Source organism: Lonchura striata, chromosome 3 (assembly GCF_050655825.1).
Source record: "Lonchura striata isolate lonStrDom1 chromosome 3, ASM5065582v1, whole genome shotgun sequence".
NCBI lineage: Eukaryota > Metazoa > Chordata > Aves > Passeriformes > Estrildidae > Lonchura > Lonchura striata.
The window spans coordinates 102,417,392-102,442,372 of record NC_140705.1 but is presented as its reverse complement, the minus strand read 5'-3'; the positions used below and the strand labels follow the sequence as shown (position 1 = coordinate 102,442,372).

Sequence of the window (24,981 nt, the reverse complement as noted above, 5' to 3'; positions counted from 1 at the left end):
AGATCACTTAGCCTTAGAGGCTCAGGAAGATATAATTAGCAGGATAAATGGAAAATTAATGCTTCTTTGTGCAAAAATGTTCTCTTTTGCATAGAAATAAAGAGATAAGACATGAAGCTCTGCAAGCTTCTGAGGTAATCATGCCATGCTTCCCCATGTCTTGCCAAGTCCATCTCCGATTGTCTTTGTACCCCTGGCTTTGGGACTGACTCAAGCTTTGCATCCTTAAACTGCATGTTGCTTCTAAAAGAATATGTGGGAGGAAGGAAGGGCAAGAAACACTTTGCAAATTACTGTCAAAGAGTCCAGAGTAGTCTCTGCTGTACTGGCACCACGAGTGGCCAAGCTGCACTAAAATAGTATCAGATCATTTGCAGTGAGTGAGCTCTGAGATGAGACTGATGGGAATGGCTCTGTAACATTAGAAACTTGGTGCTAAACCGTAGAGCCAGGAAAACAAATACAAGAAGTCACATTTTAACACAAAATAGAACAAGTATCTTCCTGGGATTATTATATTTACAATGGCACTACCTGTCAGAGCTGGAGAAGTATTTTTCTTCTGTTTTTTCTTTTTCTTTGTGGTGTTATAAGACAGATGGTGTCTGCTCTTAAATAATGAAATAAACCATGTTCGACACAACATAAGACATTTGAAAATGTTGCTATAAATGTGCAGAGGTTGCGAACTTCTCAGTTAAAATAGATTCTTTCAAATAATTCTTTCTCCAACTTTTCCCCCTTAATGAGTGTGCAGTTACTCACAAGAGCGAAATCTCTTTCCCCCTGTAGATTGTGTTCCGAAAAATCAGCGACGTCAAGCGGGAAGAAGAGGAGAGGATGAAAAGGAAGAACGAAGCGCCTCTGATCTTACCCCCGGACCACCCGGTCCGGCGGCTGTTCCAGAGGTTCAGGCAGCAGAAAGAAGCGCGGCTTGCAGCGGAGAGGGGCCGAGATCCGGACGACCTGGACGTGGAAAAGGGCAGCGCTGTGGGGGAGCAATCCTCGGCCCGCGCTGTGGTCAAGGCCAGCGTTGTGACCGTGCGGGAGAGCCCGGCCACCCCCGTGTCCTACCAGCCCGCCTCCACCTCCGGCGCCTCCGACCAGGCCAAGCTGCAGGCCCCGCCGTCGGAGCACGCCACGTGTAAGGCAGCCGGGGACTTCCCCCGGCGGAAAGGCTGGGCCAAGTTCAAGGAAGCCTGCGGGAAAGGTGAAGACTGGAACAAGGTCTCTAAAGCAGAGTCCATGGAGACTTTACCTGAGAGAACTAAAGCTTCAGGAGAAGCTACCCTGAAGAAGACAGACTCTTGTGACAGTGGCATTACAAAAAGTGACTTGCGCTTGGATAACGCTGGGGAGACGAGAAGCCCGCAGGACCACAGCCCGGTCCTCGCCGAGGTCAAGCATTCCTTTTATCCCATCCCAGAACAGACTCTTCAGGCCACCATGCTAGAAGTGAAACATGAGTTGAAAGAGGACATCAAGGCTTTAAACACAAAAATGACCAATATAGAAAACCAGCTTGCTGAGATACTTAGGATATTGACCTCAAGAAGAAGCTCTCAATCACCACAGGAGCTGTTTGAAATATCAAGGCCCCAGTCTCCAGAATCAGAAAAGGATGTGTTTGGAGCTAGCTGAGGTGTTTCTTTTTAAAAACAAACAAACCAACAAACAAAGAAACCGCCCCCTAACACTTTACATTTAATCTTTCTTGAAAACAAGTGAGGGACCCGTTCACTAAGCATGTTCCCTCTGTCTAAAAAGGTATGGTAACAGGAATTGCAACCTCATGTCAAGATGGCAGCTGACTTTGAAGCCTTTTTGACAGCAAGGGTACAGTTTCTAAAGTTTTTCTCTTCTCCCTTTGTCCTCATTCCCTCTCAGCCCCCTTCTCTCCCTCGGGATGTTGGAATAAGAATTCTGACAGCAGTAGCCATCCCTGTGAGCCCCAGGTGATCTCTGAGGTTTTTGGAGCATGCCTTATGTCCTTAGCTCAGATTATGCCTATATGAATAAGCACTTGCCAAGGTGCTTATATTTTCAGTGTTTGGTGGGTTGTTTGTTTTTCTGTTTTGTTTTGTTGCTGCTGTCACTGTCTCTGTCACCTCTACAGCACATTGGATGTCACAGTATATTTTCATAAAGCTGTAATAATGTAAGGAGCAGTAGAAGACATGTATTTTATTGTGTGCTGAAGTTTCTTTTGGGTAGTCAAGGAAGGGCTAATAAGATGAAAAAAAATATTGTACTTTTTAATATCAAACTGACATATTGCTAAAACATTTACATTTGGCAACATCTTCCAAAATAGCCACAGTATTTCAGATCTATTAATAAATGGGATATTCCACAGTCATTCACTGAATCAAGGATATGTTTTTTTCAAACCTTTTAATATTTTTTCCAAAACTTCTTTTCTGTCTCAGATGTCTTTCAGCATTTGATATTTTGCTTTCAACTCCAGCTGCTGGAGGGTTGGGTGTGCAGTGTACCTGAGAGCAGCCCTCAGCACATGTTTGAAACATCACTAACAGCTCCTGCAGATTTGCCTACTGATGAAAATATACTGTGGCATTTATGTCCTGTTCTGCTATGAATCTGCTCTTTTAATTCTTGTTAAATTATTATTCAGAAGTTTCTGTTTTGATAATGTTCATTGAAGCCAAAGGCTTTCACAGAATTTTTAACATTTTTAGATGGTGGCATTTTCCTCTATATCCAGATGTATTGTTCCTGATCTAATCTAGCTTGGAAGCAAATGGATAGTAGAGGCAGAAATACAGTGCTTACTGTATGCAAGTGCTATTGTAGCAAGGAAACAAAGAGATCTGCTTCTTAAAGAAGGAGATGTTTCCAAAACTTATATTTTCATAACTCTTTTCAGAGGAAGATTGAAGCACTTTACCAAAACTATTCTTCATTATTCATATAGGGTAGCATACATGGAATCATGACTTGTGTTCTCACCTGGGGATACAGGTGTATATTCACAATACATTCACTCCACTGATCTGGTATATTCACTCCTTAACAGTAGCTTAGATCTCAGAAGTATGGTACCATACCACACTTTAAGGGGTTTTCATTTTTAATGGCAATAGGTCTTAACACTGTGTGTGTTAAGTCTCATTCTTTTTCCTTGGTACTAAGTCAATTACAAAGAAACACAGGATTTTGGGGGGAGATTTTTGTTCATGTTAAGTACAGAGGAGGCAAGGAACGCAATCAATTTTAATGATTTCTGCTGGCCCAATGCTTGCACAGTGCAATGCAGAACAGTGTCAGACATCTCTGGGGAGTTGGGACGTCCACTGATGACTGGCACAGTGGTGAGGCTGTGCTGTGCAAAGCTCCCAGCTCAGGTCCTGCTGTCAAGAGCATTTTTTTGTACCTGTTCCTGCAGTAGCCTCCCTTGCTCTCAAAGATAACAATTATTCCAAGTGCAGCACCACCATTTCTAAGTCCAGAGGCAGGTGGTTTAGGATTGGCTTTCTTTGTCTTACTCCATGGTTTGGTATGGAGGTGCCCACAGACTGTCAATTCATACCCAAGGATTGAAATACTCCTGAGAAACAAATCTCAGGTTCAAATCTATAGGTTACCTTCTTCCTTCCCACAAGAAAAGGCAGGCAGGGAGGTGAGTTGCTGTGAAACCAAGAAGCTACTTCCTTAACTTATCTCTGGTTCCATGTTTAGGTTTTTCCTGTGGTATGTGGTGTCTTTTACAGTTGCTTACTGCAGACCTGCAGTGCTGAGGAAGGCACTCTCTGACCAAAGCCACGCTGTGTGTTTGGTGCTTTAATCACTGTAAGTGGCAGCAGTTACCTGCAACAGCAATGGCATGGCTGCCACAGAAACCCATCCATCCACAGTTTCTGTGAGAAACTCATCCATCCATGGTTTCTGTGAGAAACTTAGTCATGATTTTTTTTTTATTTCTAGTCTTCTTAGACAACAACTACTCTCTAAGTAAACCCCAGGTGTACTGATACACAAGGATTTGTAATTGATTTCCAAAAACTCCAGCAAGTTTTTAGAGACTGCCTTGGAGTCAGTTTCCTGATCCAGGCAAATTCCTCACCAGCATGATATTCATGACACTTCATAAAATTTTTGAAAGGCTGAAAGTCTTAGCAAGTCCTTTGTGAAAGTGTCACCCATTTACCTGCAGTCAGATAAACATGCACCTGAGCTTATCGCAGGTGGACAAGGGAGGAAATGTTTACAACCTCCCAAGTATGTGCCTAGTATCTCCAGAATTGCAGTGCAAACCTAAAAGTAAATGTGCAGTTGCAGATTACCTGGCCCTTTGCTGCTGATACTGAATTGATGTTTCTCAGTGATATTTTTGTGTGCCCTCAGGGATATGTTAAAAGGTTATTCTGCTGTTGCTGATTGCCCAGCCTGGAATCCCAGCAGGACCAGCCCCAGAAGTCTCCTAATTGTAATAATTACCCAGGCCTGTGAACAAAGGCAGACAAGTCCCCATTTTCAGGAGATGCTCCTTGCCTGATGCTCAGAATGATACCAAACTCCTCCCCACCCTGCATAACAGTGGTTGGGTGAACCCAGTCCTTTTCTAAGGCTTTTTAAAGCTCTCACAATGGCCTATCAAGACATTTATTATTTGTAAAGCCCTCAAAGATTGTAACACACACCTGAATTCTACTTAAAACTTAATGTCTTTGAAGATTATGGCCAAATTAAAATTTGCTATGGTCATGAAATGGCAGAGAAAATCTGCTTGCTCCCTACAATGACACCTTCAGGAGTCTGCTCCAGGTGAGCCCTGACACGTCAGTGTCAGTCAGACCTGTACAGCTGTAACAGATTAAGCCCATTATTATGAACTGTCAGGGACTAAGACTGGTTGTAAGAGAGTGCATCATCCCTCAGCAACCTGTATTTGTTGTAAGAGAATTTGAAAAAAATACTGTCTAGGATGAGTTTTGGTGTTTGGATTCCCTGGACTACTGAGTAGTTAAAAAATGAACAAATCCATGCCCACTCCTTTGAACCCTGGATTTATCTGGACCTGTGCTATATGGTGGTCAGGCTCTCCTGATGCAGCACTTTTCCATTAAAGGGTGGCTTGAAAGCCCCTGTGTTACAAACCTGTCTTTCTCCACTGAGCCTTACACTTAGACAGATGCCTATGGCTGGATGGCATGTGGACCCATCATAACTGTTAATAGTTCTTTGCTTTTATTTGTCAGCTTTTCCTTTTTCTCTTGTTCCTCTCTACATGTTGGTTAAGGCTTTTCACTTAAATTATTTCTCGGCTTAGAACTGAAGGATCTCTGAAAATAAGACTCTGCCACTTCACAAGTTATACTATATAGATAGTATAAAGAAAAAAACCCAAACAAAAACCAAAGCCTCAATTTTAACTGTTCTGGCATAGTGCTTCTGCCATTTAACAACCTGCTAAATGACCTGCATCATTCTAAAAGAGATTATGTATTCCATTTTGACTATATGGTGTAATTAAATTTCAGCCAAAAGAAGGCAGTTGAGAGAAGGATCTTGTATTATAACGTGGTCAAATGGGAACTTCTGAAAGTTCATGTTTAAATGGTTACAAAGAATATGAATATGCAGCACATTAAAAAGGATTAAAAAAGCAAACCCCAGCCCTCACCCCTACCGTGTTCAGATACATTTACTTCTGTCTGGTATTACAAATATACTTTTGAAAACACCATTCTTCCTTTAAATCTCTTCCACAGTTCTGCCCTGAACCCCAGCGAACACCCTGTTTAACAGCTTCGAAGGCGATGTTCTGTTTCTACAGCACTTCCCTTTAATGAACTGAACAAGATACTTACTGTGACTATCTGGTGATATATTTTCAATCACTCTTCACCAATCTGAAAAAATTGACTACATAAGTTGTTGTTACTGTATAAACAAAGTGTATGATTGCGCTTGTGCAGATGCGTGTACATACACACACACATATATATATAATATCTATGTATAGATAAGTCTATGGATTGCATTTCTGTTAAGTAAAAGCACATTCCACATTGATTCCAGTCCAAGAAGGGAGCTTAAATCTTCCCAGTAGACATCCACTGAGTGTCCTGTTAGTGTCTTGTTAACTGTTGAAATTTTAAGGCCATGATTTTTGATTTTTCTAGCTGGCCTCAACTTCATACTGTGAGTCTGGTACATAGTGTGGCTAAGAGAAGATCTGGTGAGGGTCACAATAGTGAAATTGGAAAAATGCTGTATCCTAGTTGGTGGAGATAAGGCTCATAAGCCGGTGTTTGTTGCTCACAGTATCTCTGAAGCCAAGCTGCCCTGGTAGTGTTTCTCATGGCTTTTCCTGCAAGAGAGATGGTGGAACAGATGGATTTATTTTTTTCTGGTACCAGGGGCTGTCTCAAAGGTGCTGAGCCTATCCTTCTCATGGGCAGCATAACATATGGTTGCTGCACCTCTGCTTTCTTGTCCTGGTGTTAGGTGGCAAAAAGCATCTTCTACTGAATTTTTCATTTCCACATAGTCTCCTGTGGGTGTATTGGCAATAACAAAGTCTGTGTTTTAGCTGCACTTGTGATACATCAAGACAAATCTTTTAGAGAGAGTCCCATGCAGGGGAAGCTCCAGAAATTTGAGGTGAGGCACAGTAGGATACTGTATCCTCCAATCTGACATCATTTTGACCACATTGTTGTGGGAAGTATTGATTCAATTAAATAAAAATAAAGCTTTTTTTTGCAATAAGATATATCCAGCATTTAGCCTTAAGACCCTTTCATAAGTGATATAATTCAAACTGTGATTCCATTCTTCTTCCTTCTAAATGTTCTGTAGTATTTACAGTGTTGCCTAAAGATGAAGCACTTTGATTAGCTTTCTAAATCTAATGGAAATCACTTGCTGGTAATCACATTTCTTTCTCCACTTATTGCCTTCTTATTAGGATAATTAATTACCCCAGTTGCCCCCTCCCCTTATAAAATAAAGAGACATAGCTGTTGTCAAAACACTTTTGTATATCAGGGAGCCAACCTGTCATATTGCAAAAGTGCTTCAGAGATTTTTTTTTTACAGATCAACAAAGCTAATGTGAATTTACCTGCAACTGTAATTTGTTTCAAGCTGATTGTTGAGTGTTGTGTAAACATATTTGATGTGTAGTCCCAGAACATCTCTGTAACTGGATCCAAATGCCTAATATTAACAAAACAGTTTGGGGTTTTCACTAACTGTTCTGAAAGGCTCATGGGTTTTTTCTTCTTCCCACTAAATCTGTGACCACTAACATAGAAAAAGAATCATTTTAGCTATAGATGAAAGAAGTTCAATAATCTTGTATCAGGATGAACTGCTATATAAAGAAATACCAAGTTTTCCAATGAATGTGTTATATTATTGTACCTACATACAATCAATATTTGTACATCTGTTGGAGACCTGTCTGCGTTTCAATATTTAGCCACCACTGCATGGACACTTGATTGATATGCAGTTAATGCAGTTGCTTTGGCGCTTTTCAATGTACTTCACTTGTTTTTATCCTTTCAGAAATCCACCAAATACTCTCAGTTCTTTTTCTTTGCATTTGTCACTTTGTTCAATGAAGCATGACTAGAAACAGAGAATGAGTAGATACTATTTTTGTGGTCAGCAAAGCAGCTGCCAGTAGATAGACAGTGTGTGTATGTATGTATGTATACGCACTGTCTGGGAATGTTTCAGATGCAAATGCAGCCACCTCCATTAATGATATCCCTAGTCAACATTTTTAAACAAGCACAAATAATATTTGTAAAAAAAGAAGTTTAATTTTATTTATTATAGTAATAAACTATTTTATACATTACACTTGCTTTGGTGTGCTTTTCTCTGTGTTGAATATGTGCTAATAAGATCAACAAGGTGGTTTTAAATTACTCTCTGGAACTTCTGGCTAGCAGTTTTGTTGCTGTTGGTTTGTATCTCAAGTGCTATCAGCAGAGCAGTGGGATATTATTGCTTTGGTTGTAAATGATTCAGGTTGTTTTTTCAGATTTCTTTCTGCTGTGTATCAGTGCAAAGGGATTCACTTTTCCAGGCTCACTGTAAAGTGAACTCAGGTGCTCTTTAAAGTGAATATCCTGACAGGCCAGGCAGTGTCCTGTGCTGTGGACCTCAGTCTAGCCCTGGTATCCGCTGAGCAAAAAGAGATCACCAGAGACTGGCTGTGACCTGTCTGAAATGATCATCCCATGCCCTGAAGGTACACGTCTGTAGTTGTCTGTGTTTTAGACTGTGTTCACTGCTGCAGTATCTGAGAACTTTTACAAAACTCATGGAAACCAGAGATCAAAGAACCTTTTGCTTTCCTGTCATCTGCTTGCAGAAGAAAGTGACCTCACCATGGACTTACACAGAGACAAACCCCACAGAGAAAGCCCCTGGCAGTGACACTGCTGCAACAAGCAGCAATGATTGTTATTTTGTTGGCTACCTCGGCAAAGGATAACCAAAGGTCATGGGAATGGGAGATCCTTTCAGATCAGGATGGACACACGTGACAGGATCACAGGCAGCAGTCATACAAAGTTTTAGTCTTCAGGATGTCAGCCTGGGCCCTGTGTGCTTTGCAGCCATTTTTGTGCTTCATTCTCCATCCTCTCACCCAAGGGTCTGGTGAATGTGGCTGTCACCTGTACTAAGACACTCCATGGGATTGTCAATCTCATCTCCAAAAGAACAGCAATAAAGCAGAAGCTTTCAGACTGCTGAGCTGGGGCGGAACTGCACAGAGAGCAGCCAAGGAGCACAATGAGGAGCTATTTTTAACACCATGTCTGCATCCACTGTCGTATGTGGTGTGACAGGGGCTCTTGTCACTCGCATTGTTTCTCTGGCCAGCGTGAAAATCCAGCTTTCTTTTGCAGTGTCCTTATACTTACTAGAAAAGGGAAAATTACCATAGTGAAGGAATGTACTTTCACCTGGCTTTTTGTTTTACTTTGTTTTCTGGATTTTTTTTTTGTTTGGTTTGTTTTTTTTTTTTTTTTTAATGTCTCTAGAGGCTGTTGTGCTCATCTGAATTCTTTATTATTTCTTTGCTCCTGCATTCTTTGCAGACTCTCTGGCAGTGCTCCAAGCTTCAGTGAGTGCAGGAGGGGTAGCACTGGCCACACAATGTTCCCCATCAGAGTTTCTCTCCCCTCAGCAGCCCCATAGCATTTCAAACCAAAGGTAATGAACTAAAGCACTTTTTTTGCCCAGATTTACATGCCAAATTGCAAAGGCTCATGTTCTGCACGCTCCCACCAGCCCTGTGCTCAGCTGGGCAGCAGCAGCCCCAGCAGCTGGGAGGAGCCTCGGGCCCACCTGCACCAGCCCCTGCTCCTCATTGCATCCACCTGGGACCACATTCACAGCAGGGACAGAAGGTTTCTAAAGCACAGGGAGTGTGCTGTGGCTTCTGATTTTTCTCAGAAATAGCTGAAGGTTCTTCTGTTTGGTTATGAATTAGTGTGCAGTCCTGGGGCAGCATCAGGAACTCCAGGGGATAGTCAGCAGTGCATCGGCTTGTGGGGAGGTGAGTGCTGCCTACATAGTTTTAAGTTCTGCATTTGGTAATGGAGGCTCTTTTAGTTGCTCTGTGGTGCATTTTAGTATCCCTGCTAAATTTGGAAGCACTCTGTCTCTGGTGCTTTTTTGCAGTGGAGTAAAGACAGCCAGTCTAAACCAGCTCATCTGTGCTGAGAGCCAGTGGGAGTGAACTGCACGAAATCCCTCCCCCTCACACATGTGTGCCATAGCAATGGGTTTTATTTGCTCCCAGAGCACTGAGGAAACATCAGAACTATTCCTGTTCAGCATGTGCCTGGTGCAGGGCAGTGCTCAGGAGAGCCCACCAAAGCCTGGGGAGAGCACTGAGCCCCTCACCTGGTGGGAAGTGGCTGCTGTGCCCCAAGGCTGAGGAGACCTTGGCTGATTTGCTGCTCTCTGTGCTTGCCTTCTGCTCCAGGAGTTAGGCTGGTTAGTAAGGCTGTGTATCCAACCAGAAAATGCTGCATTGCTATGGTATTTATTGCTGGTGGTGGTGTCAGGGGTTTAATTGCAACACACGTATAAAGGATCTCAGCCAATACAAGTCTTTTTTACCTAGAAGATTGAATCTGTGCTTCTTTCTTTCTAATTCACCACAAATTCTGTGTTGGTATGTGGCAGCTGGGGGAACTAACCTGTCCTGTTCTTGAAAGACAGAATGAATAAAAACATGTGAGAAATCCAAAAAAGGCATTAAGGAAGGTGAACTTCTGAAGTCTGTCAGAAGTAGCTATCAAGATGCTCGTGCACAGCTGTATCTGTTAAATACATGCGCTCAAGCCTTGTCTTTTTGCTTTTTTTTTTCCTTTACTTTTCCATTCCTGCTTCCCCTTTCCTAATTAAGTTCAAGTCCTTACATAGCACAACCAAATTCAAATTTAAGTTGCCCCATGGCACAGGTGCAGATTTAAAACAAGCTTAACTTTGGCAGCTCCATCCATCATTACCAATTCCGAAGCTTTCTCCCTGCAGCCCCACTTTAAGTACTTATGAAGGCAGGAGTGTCTGAGAAACCTTGAAGATGTTTTGGGTCTTTTTAAGCTTTGCTCACTTGTAGAGGTTTTCTTGAAGATGTTTCTCTTCAGATTGATGAAGGATGAGGGAAAGTATGAGTTTTGCTGTTAATTCCTACCTGTGGAGGGGACACAGAGCACCTGTAAATGTCACGGCAGTTTCTATGTGCAAATCTGAGGGGGTTGTGCTTTTGCACTGGAATTTCCTTCCACACTCCCAGTCTTCCAGCTTACAAAATTAGGGGCAGAAAGAAACTGTGCTGAAATATCTGTTACACATGTGGGTTTTCTATTAAAGGAAGACTCTCCTCTTCTTCATCAGGGGCTGCCACTGGGGAGAAAAGCTAAGCAGCAGTAGCACAGGGAGTGCACTATTAAGCCTGGGAGCATCTGTGTGCTCAGCAACAGGACCCAGACAGCTCAACAAGCAATGGCTCCCTGCAAACAGGGCTTAGAGAGGAGAAATAGATTGCTTTCAAAGCTTTCCAGCAATCTTTTTTTGAGTTTTACAGTTAAGCAGAAGGTATTTTAGAAGAACTGACGATAACAGGAAAATGTATTGAACACTCTCAGCGTGAGTACTGAAAAGAAAGCTAAGATAATCCATATGGAGCACCAAGTCAAAATAAAGTATTTGTTTTCCTTTAGAATGATAACACTGCACATGCAACCTGGCTAGTGGAAGTGGACAGACAAGAATACAAAGTAAAGTCATTCAGCTGAAAGCTAAATTGGAAAAGGCATCTTTTAGGAAAGTGTACAGGAAGTGTGCATGAAATACTGCATGAAATTACAATTCTGCCAACACAAATCGTAAATAGCTCTGTAAAATGGGGGTGGGTGCCTCTCATTTGAGAGCAGCAAATAGAGCAGCTATGGCCAGGTGTGCTGAAAGGCTGCAGGCTGGCTTCTCTGACCTCAGTGTACACCAGGGAGCAGAGTCTAAGGTCATGACAGCAAATGGAAGCAGCATAAAATGCAGCCGAAGTGCAGCCCTGGATACCTGCCTTTGTAGCTTGAATCTGCTGCATTTCCTTTACCCAGGAAAATCTCTTATGGAGGAAACCTGTCTGTGTGTAACAAAACATCTGAGGAAAACCTTGGAAAATCAAGTGTGAGAGGGGGGGTTTGTAGATTACACTCACCGAGGGGGCAGACATTAGGGAGGGAGCAGGAAAGGGAAGCACAACACTGGCACAAGGGCAGATGGGACTGACTGCCCAGGAGGCTCCTTTGGCTGGAGGGTCTAAAAGGCTGTAGCCCTCTGAGTCACCATTTACCTGCTGGAAAGAGCTGTGAGATACTTCACCCTGCCTCAGTTGTCTCTGCCAGTGTCAGAGAGTGCCCTTGTGTTACGGCCAGCAGCCCTAAAGTTTTAGAGATTTATCTTGGAAACCTTATTAGTATGAAAATGTAATTTTTCCTAAAATAGAAGTTTCCTCAATCAGCATGAACTAAGAGCCCCCAAGTTCAGAGCCCCCAAGTACTCCAAAAGCAGTGTGTTATTTTATTTTGAATGGCTGTTGTGCTTTTAAAGCCTCATACCCAACCTGCAGTTCACGGTGTCAGTGGTTATTGGCATAACTGTTCAAAACAAGCAGGACATCTTCATATCCTTTGTAGGTCTCTTATTTTTACTAAGTGATGTTTGGCAGGACTTGATCAAACTGAGGAACTTTGAGAAGAACAACCTGAGTGAAGGTTGGACAGATGGCACCAGCAGTGGTGTGTGAAGTGTGGGTCAGCAGTTGGATCCATGGGTAGCCTTGAGACAAGATGCCAAAAGCTGAGGAAAGGCAGTGGAGACATCACTGAAGTGGCCTGGAGCAAATATATGACCAAATGCAAGTTATTAGCCTATAATTTCATCATTAATTACCACCTCAGCACAAAACTATTACTGCAAGAGAAAAGAAACATGTAACTATAAATTAGCAATACCATCACTTCAAGAACTCTCATAAATGCTTATTTTTATCTCTGAATTGTGGTTACTATATGGTAATCCTCCCACATACCTGAGCCCCTAAAGCAACCTTAACCCTTCTGGCAGTAGTCTAAAAAAAAAAAAAAAAAAAAAAAATCAACTGGACCTAATTTTTTCCCTGACTTGCCCTTTAATTAATTTATGAACAGTGTAGCTGCTTCTGTGCTTCCAGTATCATTTCCAGTTCTTCTATTTTTGTCACCTAATTTTGGAAACTCAAATGTGCTAGTTCAGGGATGAAAATGTTATGGTCCATAAAAATTAATTAATTTTGTCAAGAAAGATCAGCTCTAGAGGGAGTGCCAATACAATTTAAATGCCACAGGTCGTAACTAAAGTTATATTCCTGTGCTACTTCTTCAGTAAACTTTAATTTTAGAGTGGCTGGCTGATGCACCTGTCTGCAATGATTCACTTCAGCTACCCAACCATACATAAAGCTTTTCTTAAATCCCTGTGGATAGAATGCATTTCTGCTACCTGCAGGTTGACTATTGCCGGGGAAGGCACAGGCCACAGGTAGCCTATTTAATTTGTTCTGTTTCTGAAAGGTGGTGATATGCAACTACCTAAGGCTACTTACATACTGAGCTGCCCCTGGATATTAAGAAAGGTGGTACAGGCTAATTTGTGGTCCAAATTTGCCTGTTAGATCCTGATGCTAGCTTAAATTGTTCTCACCCAGATCTTTGTGATTTCCAGCAAAAGGAATAAGATTTTTGAACATAGTTTTAATCCTGGCATTATCTCTACTGGGTAAAGAGTGCACACACCTTTTTCTTCTTGGAACAGTTCACTTATGTTCCTAAAGCTTGTGGGAATTAAAGAGAGCAGTGCTGAGGCTGCCTCAAAGTTGAGCCTTAACACCCTTCAGCTCCATCTCTTGTGCAGTGTCTAAAGTGTGTCACAGCCATTAGAAATTTCCTTTTCCTCTCCTCCTGGGCATTGGTGGCATCTGTGAAAGCCTCTCAAGCTTGGAGCTGCCAGTGGGTGTCCCTTGGCTGGAGATGTCTGAGCCACATTGTCCATCTGTAGGTTGGGTGTAGGTGACTGGAGCCACAGGCAACTGGGAGATTCTCAGCTTAATTTATTCTCAGATGCAGGACCTGTTCTGGATGTGATTACATTTGTATGAAGCAGAAAATTAAAAAACACCAAATTCGTCTTTTTTCTTCCTTTTACATGCAACTAACGGAGGGGCTGCTCCACAAGCAACTTTTGTTTGGACTGTTAAATTCAGTGCATGTGCACAGAACACCCCTGGGCATCCATGGGGACCCACCAGAGAGGGTTGCTCTCAGAGGTCCCATAATACAAGAAATGATCTGTTGTAATTCCTCAAGGTGTAACAGGCACAGCATTCTCCACACAGGCTTTGTGTTGAGCAGTATTTCAGCTATCCCTGCTGGATTAAAATATATGCTCTGACTAACAAGTGGCTGTGTGCTGGGAGTTATTTTGGAAAGCAATAATGAGCTGCACTACTCATGGAAGGAGAGGAAACTATAAAGAACAGTGAGGAGAAGTTGTGACAGACCATGCATAGCAATCTCCTTGCTCTTCACAGCTCCTTGAGGACAATCCTGCTGCCAAGCCAAAGGAAGGAGAGCCTCCCCCCTCAGCAAGTGCAAACTGTGACCAGCTCAAGAGTTTGTGGTGACAAAGGCAATTAGGTGGGTGTGCAAGAGAGGACAGGCCCTGCGTTATTGCTGTGACTAATAATAAAATTGCTGCAGGTTTTCACAGTTAAGCTGTTTTTCTTCTGACCTGTGGTAAGCTGGATATTCCAACTAAGCTGCTTTTAGCTTTCAGATGTGAAAGAGATAGGTGAGCAAAGCTTTGCTCACCTTCTAATCAATGCAGAATTAAAGAAAGAGCCACTCAGTATAATCTTACCCAGTAATGCTGATGGTTCTGTTAACTAAGGGGGGGCTGGAGCCAGGGGGTGTGTGGTGTGTGTGTAAGAGACTTTACTTCAGCTTTGTGATAACCATTGCAGCCATATATCATTACACATTATGCTTCCTAATCACTTACACAGCTTTCCAAAATCACTTGTGAATTCTTGTCAGTAGCCGGCATGTAGCTGTCCAGCTCATTTTCAGAGCAACCACCTTTGGGGGTTTTTTTGTTCATTGTACTTTTGTGACTTTTAGGGTCTCACAGCAGTAGTGGTCAGTGTTTGCTGTTCCCTCACCCTGGCTAGAAGTGCTCCTCTTTAGTTCAAAATGGCCAGTGTCTTACTTTAGCCATGTCTGTCCTTGTCACCTGTTTCCTGCTCCCCTTAGCTAGCTTCTTCTCAGTTTTTGGAACTTTCTCACACACCCCTCACTTATTTTTTTCCTTTGGCAAGTGGCATGGCTACTGCAGTCTCTGCAAACTCCCCCCACCTGCCCAGGACTGTCACAGAGGCCTTGCTTGGAGGATGGCACACAATTACATCAGGTGCCACATGAAGAGTTACTTTTTGGGCCATGCTGAGGAACATGTCTCCAAGCTGAAGGAGCAACTGAACAGCAGGTTTGAAGTGCTTCAGGTGTAGAGCTGTGTGTTGTCTGACTGAACATGCCCCATGCTGACAGCTGCTGCATAAGCAGGACTGAGAAGGAACTCTGTGAGTGGGAACCATCATTTTATGTGCATGCTGCTCTTCTCAGAAACGTCACATGCTGAAGGGCTACAGCTACAAAGGGCTAATTTGCTTTTTAAACTTGCACCATGGGGGAAGGCATGTTCCATGCAGTGCACAACAGGGATAAAAGTAACCAGTCTGCATTGCACCCACCCTGCAGGCTTCCAGTGTATAGTAGTGTTTCTCCACAACAGTGGAACACTTATTTTTCTAACACAAGGCCATAGTTTCCCAAAACACAGCTCTCAAGCCAACAGTGCATTTCAGCTTTATTTATAGAAACAGAAAAAGATACAAAATTATGAAAGATATATAAAGCACTGGAAAAAAATAGAAAACAATTTTGGTTCAGAAATAAGCATGCTCTAGATGACCTTCAGGGTCATTTCGATATAGGAGCTGGAAGTTTTGCATGCATACAAATTGGAATTCAGTCACTCAGTAGCACCTCGGTTCATGTAATAATGGTAATCAATAAGACAGGAGAGCAGATTCATGACTTTTTGCTCTAATGCTAATTCCACTTAATTACAAAGTTTGAGCAAAGCCTGAGAAAATTCTTGCCCTTCGCTCAGTGCTGTCCCAAAATGGAGGCCAACCTCAGATCCTTTCAGAAAATTCAGAGGCTTAGAGCCATCTGCTCTGTGACTGACAGAATCCCTACAATCATCATCCAGTCAGTTAGGGGAGCCATGTCTCTGGCCAGGCAGAATTCAAGGGAAGTTATTTTCAACAGGCCATGGTGCCTCCTAGAAATGGCTTCCAGGGCAAATCATGGCATTGTCATGGCAGGGGAGCTGGGGGATCTTAACATAAAAGGCTGGAACTTCTGCTTTGAAACACCAAGAGATGGGTTTTTCTCTGGATGGATAGAGAGCTGAAGCCTCTGCCCTTATTTCTTCAGGAATAAATGGAAGTTAACAAGAAGGTTGCTATAGTTGTGACCAGCAGAAATGCAGGCAATAAACAGAAGCCTGTCTCAGGAATGGATTTTTTTGTTGAAGGATAAATTATATCAGACTTGGCTTAAGTTGCAGGAGTGATGGCTGAAATGTCTGCCAGGGGCATGGAACAAGCTTTGACATGCTTTGGGTGGAGGAAGCTGCTTTTGGAAGAAGTCTACTCCAGAACATGTGGCCTTTTGACCATGCCTAGGGGGAATGTCTAACTTTAGAAAGACTAAAGGTCTTCTGGCTGCTCTTCAGTATCAGTTTAAAACAGAACAGTGTAGGTGACATCCATAGTATCAGATGGGGTCTTCCCTTAGGAAACAGCGTGTGTTGAAGCACTCCTGCAACCTGGACACCTGCAGGTGTGACCTTCCCAGCTCTGGACAGCACAATCTTTGGGCAAAGATGCTGCTCCAACAGGTCTGTGTAGCCAAAGGACATGGAACTCCAGCTAATCTAGTGCCACTGTCTTTTACCGTTCTGTTTTTTTCTAAAGGTTGTAAAAAGCTCTTTCCAGGGTGTCTGCAATATATTGCAGGAGCTGATTGCTTGGACACCAGAGAATGAAGCAGACTGGACAGATTTACCATGTCTCTTTTTGTAACAGAACAATACAAGAAGCAGACTGAACAGTCTGAAGGTGGTATTAGCCCCAAAATAAAGGTAGTATTTAATGCTTTAGCTCTAAGACAAGGCAGAGAGCATTTAAAGTCCTAGGAGCTTTAAATGCATATTTGATTTCTTAAGAAAGGTGCTTCTTAAGAAAGGTGCTCCTTAAGAAAAGACCTTCCTCTCTATTCTCTCTTTTTAAAGAAAAAAAAAGATATCTAAGGTTACCAAAAAGGTGTTATTTTAAAGGCAAAATTTTAAAATAAGACATTAAAAAGAAAAAAACAGGCATTGCTACAGTAGGTGGAAAAGAAGCTTAAGGCAGAAATAAGTCAGCGAGAATACCAAATGTTCTAGCTTATATCAGAAAGCAGTCAAGAAGAACTGATGAGCATCATGCCCTTCATGGAGTAGTGTAAGTACAGGGCACAGCCCTACATGCCCCTGGACACCACCTGTGAGAGATTGGGCTTTTTGAATTCTCCAAGGTAATATTTTTTTTTTCTTCAATATCTTAAAATGGGCAGCAAAATATGAAAACAACCCTCAACATATATAAAATGCCTGTTCTGAAATGCACACTTCTAAGATGCCGTTTTACAAAAATAACATAATTCAAAATGCTTCATAATTTCTCCCCATCCCCTGCTGCAGCCCATCAGTGTTTCTGCAGTTCAATTCCTGCATTTGCAATCCAGAATCAATTAAATGAGCTTTTTGTTTTAATACATGGACTGAAGACTTGGTCTGGCTCACCCTTGTGCAGATATAATATCCAGTGTAGAAAAACCATCAAACTGCCTTAAGAATAATTGTTTGCATCATTCCTAATGTGCAGCATAATTCTCCTCCCATTCAATTCCAACATGAGAATAGCAGTACAGGAATCCAAGAACAGTCAGCGTGACCCATGGCCAGCCTATAAATAGAAAAGACAGACAATCCGAGTCAGAATAATTAATGACGGCTTCAAGTAGAAATACTCTTGGGATGGCCAACTTATGATGCTTCTAATTAATTTTATTAGCAATTCAGCTTCATAAATAAGTAGAGTCAACCCACAAAATCTGAAAAGTAAAATTGTCTAAGCTCCAGGGTTGCCTGACCCCCTGGCAGTCCTTGTCTCTCTCATTTTTCAGGGAATTGGACCAGATTTATTACTGTTGAATTACAAAGGTCAGTTTTGATCCTCTCCTTTGGAATGAGTTTGTCTATCAAGCTGATTCCCCAATGAACCCTGATACTTCAAGCTGGCTATGGTGCTTCCTAGGCACAAAGGGATGTATAGCCACAATGAAGATCACTAAAAATCTGAACAAGTCTATTTAACAAGTCTATTACCTGTTCTGCAAAAGGAGTCTGGGGTAATCTCTGATTAAGGTTGTTTTGCATATCCTGCAGCTGGGTAAAGCCTGGTGTACCCCTCTACAGCCCACTAACAGCTAATATGTGTCAGTGAAGAACAGAAAGACCTCTCTGCCTGATTTGCCTAATGCCCAGGTAATTTTTTAACTATACTCTTCCAATATATAAAATCTTTGCTGGTGAAATGATGTTTCATTGTTATTTCAAATTCTTTTTAGCAAAAGCCACCATCCTTTCACTCAAACTTTTCACAACAAACAGCAGTAAGGTCACAAACAGCAGGATGTCACAAGCCAAAAGGTCTATTGCTTTCTAGTAGAGTAGTAAATAATTTGAAAAGCCTGTAACCACGTAAATGATTTTGCTTTCCTTAAAAATATCTTTCCTGACACTTCTGTCTCTGCTGTCCATTCTCCTCCTTTCTCTAGCATTTATGAAATTTAGATCTTACAGGTCAAAATCCTCAGTGCTAGGTCCTGATGTGTTTTAGTTTGTGTTGTCTGAGGAAAGGGGACAGAGAGGCAGATGTTTGAAGGTTTTTTCAACAGCTTTTTTTGTTGCCATTGTTGACATAAAAATTTTGGTCATATGCATGAATGGTTTTTTGCATGCTGTCCTTGGACTACCAATATCTGCTTCTGAAAGAAAATCTGCCCCTTTTGGGGAAAACTCTGGTCTAAAGGAACCTACTGGCACATGAGATTCCCCTTTGACCTGAACAAAGGGATGGAGAGAAGCCATAACCTCTGCACAAAATGATGCTCCAGGAAGAGCTCTTTCTGAAGGTAGAGTTACAAGGTGCATTGCTGGTTTTGTCCAGGCTCCAAGCTAATTCCAGCCAGGGAACAGTTTAATTGTGCTCACATCCAGCTGAGCTTTAGCTCAATACTCTGCCCTCACAGAACTCAGAGCCCCAGACTCAGTCCTGCACTTCTGGGGATGGCATGTGCTGGGACCCTTCCTCTGTGCTCCAAGAGCTGGGCAGGGTCACCCTTCATCCTGGAATGGTTCAGAAAAAGTTGCATCCCCCTGCTATGAATAGCTGTGTTTGTTTCATGAACCTCTAATTATTCTGGCCTTGCTTTGTAGTGAAATACTGTCCTGTAACCTCGCTGATTTTCATGGAGACATTTACAAATATTAATCCCTTGTCTTCACAACACCCTAAAGCGAAATTATACTTTTGTTTAATTATTTCTTTCACAAAACAAATTTGCTGAGGTATCTCCAAGGGGATTTTTAACCATAAAAGTCTTGTTTTTATTTCAGTGAAATTAGCCTACTGCAGATTGGGTTTCACCTTCAATAGCAAGCTAAAGCCCAGCTGTGCTTTGTCTCTGCTGAAATTGCATGTGAAAGTATGTCAATAGACGTAATAAAAACATACCTCTTCTGGCAGCAATATTGTGGTGGCTGCTTTATACAGACAGAGCCAGAAAATTAAAAAAAGGACTGAGTCTAGAATTGTTCTCTTTTAGGGACACTTTGGAAATTTGCTAGTTACATGTTTTGCATTTTTAAATACTGTAAAGCTCTGTCACGCAGAAAATGTGCCAACAGTAGCTGACTTGCTTGCTCTCCCCAACCAGCATATTAGAGATCTTATCAGAATATATAGTTATGCACTGAAAATGAGCAGGAGACTTGTTTTTATTACATTATCAAGACAGAATTGATACTAACTTGCTGCAACAGGAACAGCTTTTGGAGTTACTCTTTCAAATTCCTATTTCTCATTCCAAAGTATTTCTTCATACTTTGCAAATGAATAGAAAAGGTCATGCTTTTAGCATGCTCTGGATTTTGACAGGAGTGGGGTAAAACTAAGCTTTCAACTGAAAAGTAATACTCTGGATCACAGCTCTCAAAAGACCAGTTATATCCTTATTATCTCAGTTCAAATAATTTGAACCTACATTTAATCATATATCCAGAAGGAAGCTCTTTCAAATTTCCTCATCACCCACAGTAATGAAAAAGAATCACACTGGCGATGTTTTGGGCATACCCAGGTTTCACATCATCATCAAAACACTAGGAAACAGTCCTTTGTTCCTTCCAACCCGTGAGATGTAAGAGAAGGGGGCTGTAGTTATGTTTTGCATTCTCCAAAACTGCCTTAGTGGCTCTTGGACCTACATGTTATTTTTAGATATGCCTTGGCTGCACAGTCCTCAGAAGTCTTCAAGTGCAGAGGAGTTATTAAATCAATTGAAGTCAGAAGAACTAATCTCCCTGAAAAGCTTGGCTGGAGGAACAAGCATACATCTACTCTGACTTTGATTTGGAAGTACCTAAGTTGCTGTAAGGCTTAGCACTCAGGAAAATTTATTCTTAAACAAAAGTTCAAATGTGACAAAGACACTGAAGGAACTCCTCTGTAAAGTGGAATTAAAGAGACACAATGGTGGGAAGGAGGGGGAACAGGCACCAGTCTGTCAAGCATAATAAAAAGCCAAAGCAAACCAGCATTTGAGGCCAAGACAACTCTTACCTACAATTACTAACATACTTAAAGGTTCAGTAAAGATACCACTTTTTCAGAAAAAAATAACACATTCCAAACTACATATCTGTTGAAAAAAGCCTATTATCTAGCCCAATGTTTGAAGCATCTCCAAATGCTGGGCTAGATAAACTCTTCATTTTTAAATTTTAATTTCATGTCTTTTTGTCACTTCCAGGTGGACCTGTCTGACCATTGCAGCAGGGAATGTCACACAGCATGTGTTACAAACATGGTGCAGTTTGATACCCAATTAGTCTTCAGATATTTGGAAAAGAAAACTCTGCCTGTTCTCAGCTGTGCTGTATCAAAGCCCTAACACGATTCAGAGCAGGTGTTTTTGCTGCTACTTTCAGCCTCCACATTGCACATGTGTCAAAGGACAGACAATAAGATCTGCCAGCAAACACAGCTCTCTAGGTGCCAGCTGGGCATCTCCATCCTCTCACATATTTCCCCTCCACCCATTGTGCAGCTTGGGAGCAGAGCAGCTTAACCAGTGGGAACCAGCTTGGGAGATCAGGTAAGGCTGACCTGGCCTATTCCTATAGATTTCCAGGCATTGAAGACACTTCAGCTGGTGGGCATGGAAAAGGTCCAAATATTAATAAAAATATTACTGTACAATAGGTAGTTTTCGAAGGAAATCAATGGAAATGCTGTAAGGATAACTGAGCTCTGTCCCATGCAGTATCTGGAAAGATGACTGAGAAGGACAAAATTCTAAGCATCCAGGTCTCGACCTGAACCTCAGCCAGGTACACTGGCAGTAACCACAAAAACTGCCTCTTCAGTAGACATGAAGCAGTTCCAGCAAAATGCTCTAACAAATGTGCAACACAGTAATCTACTTATGTGAATTTTAAATCATACCATCCCAAATAATGCTTACATCTGTGGCTTTCTAAGTACTTATCACAGCTGAAAACTGAAAATGGAGAGATAACAGTCAAAGACCATCAGCTGCAACACAGGATGACCACAAATCATTCAGATCAGCATTATTGAAAGCAAAAAGCCAAAGTCTCCTAGTGTTTTCTTAATACAAGTAGGTTGGATTTAGTAGACAGAGGTCACAAAAGTTGTGGCTTTCCTGTGTTCTTATTGTGCATGGAACCAGGTTTTACCATAGCTAAAATAATTTTTCTTTTATGCTTGATGGCACTGAAGAAAGTTTTGTGCTGATAAACACTTTGTTAAGCAACAAGATATCAATTTAACCTATGTCAGGGCTAAGGCTGCTGACCATGCTTTTTCCTGTTAATTAGACAAGCTGCAAATAAACAAATTCATAAGTAGAGCAAAAATATTAGCCTATCCTCTAGCTTTTATAAAGTACCCCCCCAATACAATAAGTGATGATGCCAAAACTATTTTCATTGCACTAAGAATGCAAATGAAATGAAAAAAAAAAAGAAAAAGAAACAACAAACAACAAACAAAAAACCCAAAAAACACCACTACCACCATGCTCTGCTATTTGCTAGTAAATGCAATCTGGATGCAAGTATCCCGAGATTCTCTATTTTGTCTTTGGAAATAGAACCTCATTTAATGCTAACTACCATGACCACTACCAGCTCTCCAGATGCTGCACAATGTAGACTAGAAGGATTATTTCCCCAGTATGTGTCACCTGATACAAGCAGGATAATTTCACTCTATATTTCTTGGAATGTTTTTGTGATATCCTACCTTAAGCATTTTTACTTCTAACCCTTGTATAAAGAACAAAAAATTTCACAGGAGTTATGCTTTCTGCCTCATGTTTTAAAATAAATCTTCACCCTCTACTAGTTTTCCCAGCAGAGCTAGTCAATGGAAAAAAGCCTGGTATTTTAGGCAGTAATTGTGGTCTCATGCATATCAAGTTGACTGGAGTAATTCAACTAAAATCAAAAGAGCCATATTCACGCTACTGCTGAATTTGAATTAACAGTAAGGAAGACTGATGCAAACTGCCTGTCAGAATCTTTCTGCCAAAATTGCTAATGAGAAAGGAAAAGAAATCCAACCAACCAGCTTTAGTTTTCAGATTATGAAGGGGTGAATCTGTAAATCACAAGCAACCTTCCCTCTCCTCCCATGTCTTAAATTGAGACCTACACACAGCTAATATAAGATCAAAGCCCACAAAATATGAAATCTTAATGCTCATTTATTTTTAAAACAGAGACAAAATACTCTGAAAGCATTATTGTAAACAAAGATCCATCTTCACCCAGAAGCAAGGCAAAAGAGCTACCTCTATGAAGTGCTCTGCAAAGAAAATATTTTAGAGTCATATATCTGGCTTAGGACAGCACTATGTGTTTATCATTAAATGTCTGCTCAGGTATTCCCAACAGAAGTTCCTTAAACATGGTGTGAACAAGTACATAAAGATGAGACTTGCAAAGATTTTAGGGCATTTTTCAGTTGTAATTATCTGCTGAGTGTTATATATAAGAATGGAAACACCAGAGCCAGGAGCCTCCTTTTGTTACAGCTTTAAGATGAAACAGGAGAATGAAGAGTTAACTCCCCAGGAGAACATGAACATCCCAAAGGCAGAGCTGGGAGTTGTTGCCTGGCAGGATCCTGAGATGAGCATCTGCCTCTCACTGAGCAGAGAGATGCCCATGTTATATATAGAAAGACATGCTGAGCAGAAAGGTGAATTAACTTCCCCTCTACTAGAGCTTCAAATTTCAGGAAGATTTCTGTACCAGTCTAACTGGGGTTCTTGGATTTAGGTTTGTGTGTCAGGCTTTTCAAATACAATGAAACTCCTTCTCTTGCCTTTTAGTGTTAGGGAGCTCTTGAGAAATCAAGGCTATAATACTCACAAAAGAAGAGGACTTAAACCAGGGATTCAGACACATGCCATCAATCACCAGCAAGCAAACATTTAGGTAAAAAGGTGAAGCACTGTAATTTATTTCCTCAACGTGATTTCTGGCTAAGATACCCTGAAATGGTCATGAATATGAGATGCTTAAATTACTGTAAAATAATTAATTTTTAAAACGTGAAGAATGATTTCAAGATTAATTATTCACAATCCCCTTCCTACCTGCAACCTATTTTTTAATCTGCCATTTTTCCTTGTCATCCTTAAAGCCACTCATATTCCAAGACCACTGCAGCTATTCCATGGTGCTGTCTTGTGTCTTCACAGCATTAAGAATTAGGAAAAAAGCAGACAGCGTGACAAATTTAACAAGTATTTACAACCAGCTACGCTAGCAACAAACAAACAACAGCTCCTTATCATAGAGCTCTTGTAGCTGAAATGCTCCATGGATAAACATTATATTAACTACTAGAGCTTAGTGCAGTAAGAGAAGGGCTGAGCACAGTGTTAATTTACATGAACACTGCATGTTGATAATTGCTATATCAGTGAAAAGCTAACACTACAAGTGAGGTCACTGAGCTGAGTTCTCACTTAACAGAAATACAAATATCTTGAGGGATGGAAGTGCACAGATGAGGTAACCAGGCAATCCTGCAGTCGTTCACTGAGCCTCAGCAATCGATGCAGGACTAAGGCATTTGGAACTGCTGCTCTCAGGCTGTCTGAAGTTACTCCCCTTCTGCTTGTGTCTTGTTTTCACACTGTCACCAAAGGGCAAAGAAAAGGCCTGATGCAGATTTAAGGAAACAGCCCAGGAGAGACAGTGATGCCTAAAGGTGGCCATGAGCCAACAGAAAACCTTGACAACAATCTCCATCCCACTGGTGGAATATCCCATGAAATAGAATTGTTGCACACAAGTTATCTGGAGCAAAAGATCCATACAGGATTGCCTCAGTTGACCACTTTTTGAAAGAACAATTGTTTCACTTACCTGCACCAGCTGACCTGATCCTGCTGCAGCCCACTAAATAGAAGAATTATCAGTAAAATAGTTAAATTATATAGCTTGTGGATAAGAGTAAATTAATTTTAATTTGGTGGGGGTGGGGGGGAACAAATCTGTGTTAGTCCATCATCAAGACCACTTGAAACAAAAGAGAAAACTAATTTAAAATTCCTTGAATGATATCAATATTTAACTGACTTCAAGGACAAAAATAGACAATTTGCTTGTACATTCTCAGAAAACAAATTTTGGATTTCAAGAGTACACCTACTGAGTTTGAGGAGGGAATACCTTATTCTCTGCTTTCTGTATGAACTAGGGAACATAAAGCCCAGAGAGTATCTGAAAATACAGGCCTCCCTGTATGAGCTGTGTAAGCACAGAGGTCATCTGAAGCAAAAGCTGGTAAACCATTCATCACTTGTGTCAGAAAACACAGATTAGAAATCCCCAGGCAGCTATAGCAACATGCAAAATCTGCCAGCATTTCCAAGGACAGGGATCTCA

General features: G+C 41.4%; 2 protein-coding genes across 13 annotated transcripts in view; one reads left to right on the top strand and one right to left on the bottom strand.

Moving 5' to 3' along the window:
- Positions 1-7,839, top strand: part of KCNH1 (potassium voltage-gated channel subfamily H member 1) — a 175,402-nt gene extending 167,563 nt beyond the window's left edge. For 2 of the 3 annotated variants that reach the window (XM_021547543.4, XM_085576002.1), the window contains one exon: positions 793-7,839. In XM_021547543.4, coding sequence (XP_021403218.3) covers positions 793-1,641 — 849 coding nt within the window. In that variant the 3' untranslated portion in view covers positions 1,642-7,839. The remainder of the gene's footprint in view (positions 1-792) is intronic. The other variant, XR_014954014.1, reaches the window with a different exon arrangement.
- HHAT (hedgehog acyltransferase) overlaps positions 5,516-24,981 on the bottom strand; it is a 152,418-nt gene continuing 132,952 nt past the window's right edge. For 6 of the 10 annotated variants that reach the window (XM_085576007.1, XM_085576005.1, XM_085576012.1 and 3 more), the window contains one exon: positions 15,442-17,674. In XM_085576007.1, coding sequence (XP_085432133.1) covers positions 17,583-17,674 — 92 coding nt within the window. In that variant the 3' untranslated portion in view covers positions 15,442-17,582. Of the gene's footprint in view, positions 12,399-15,441; positions 17,675-24,981 lie in introns of those variants that run through there. The other 4 variants (XM_085576004.1, XM_085576010.1, XM_021547627.4 and 1 more) reach the window with 3 other exon arrangements.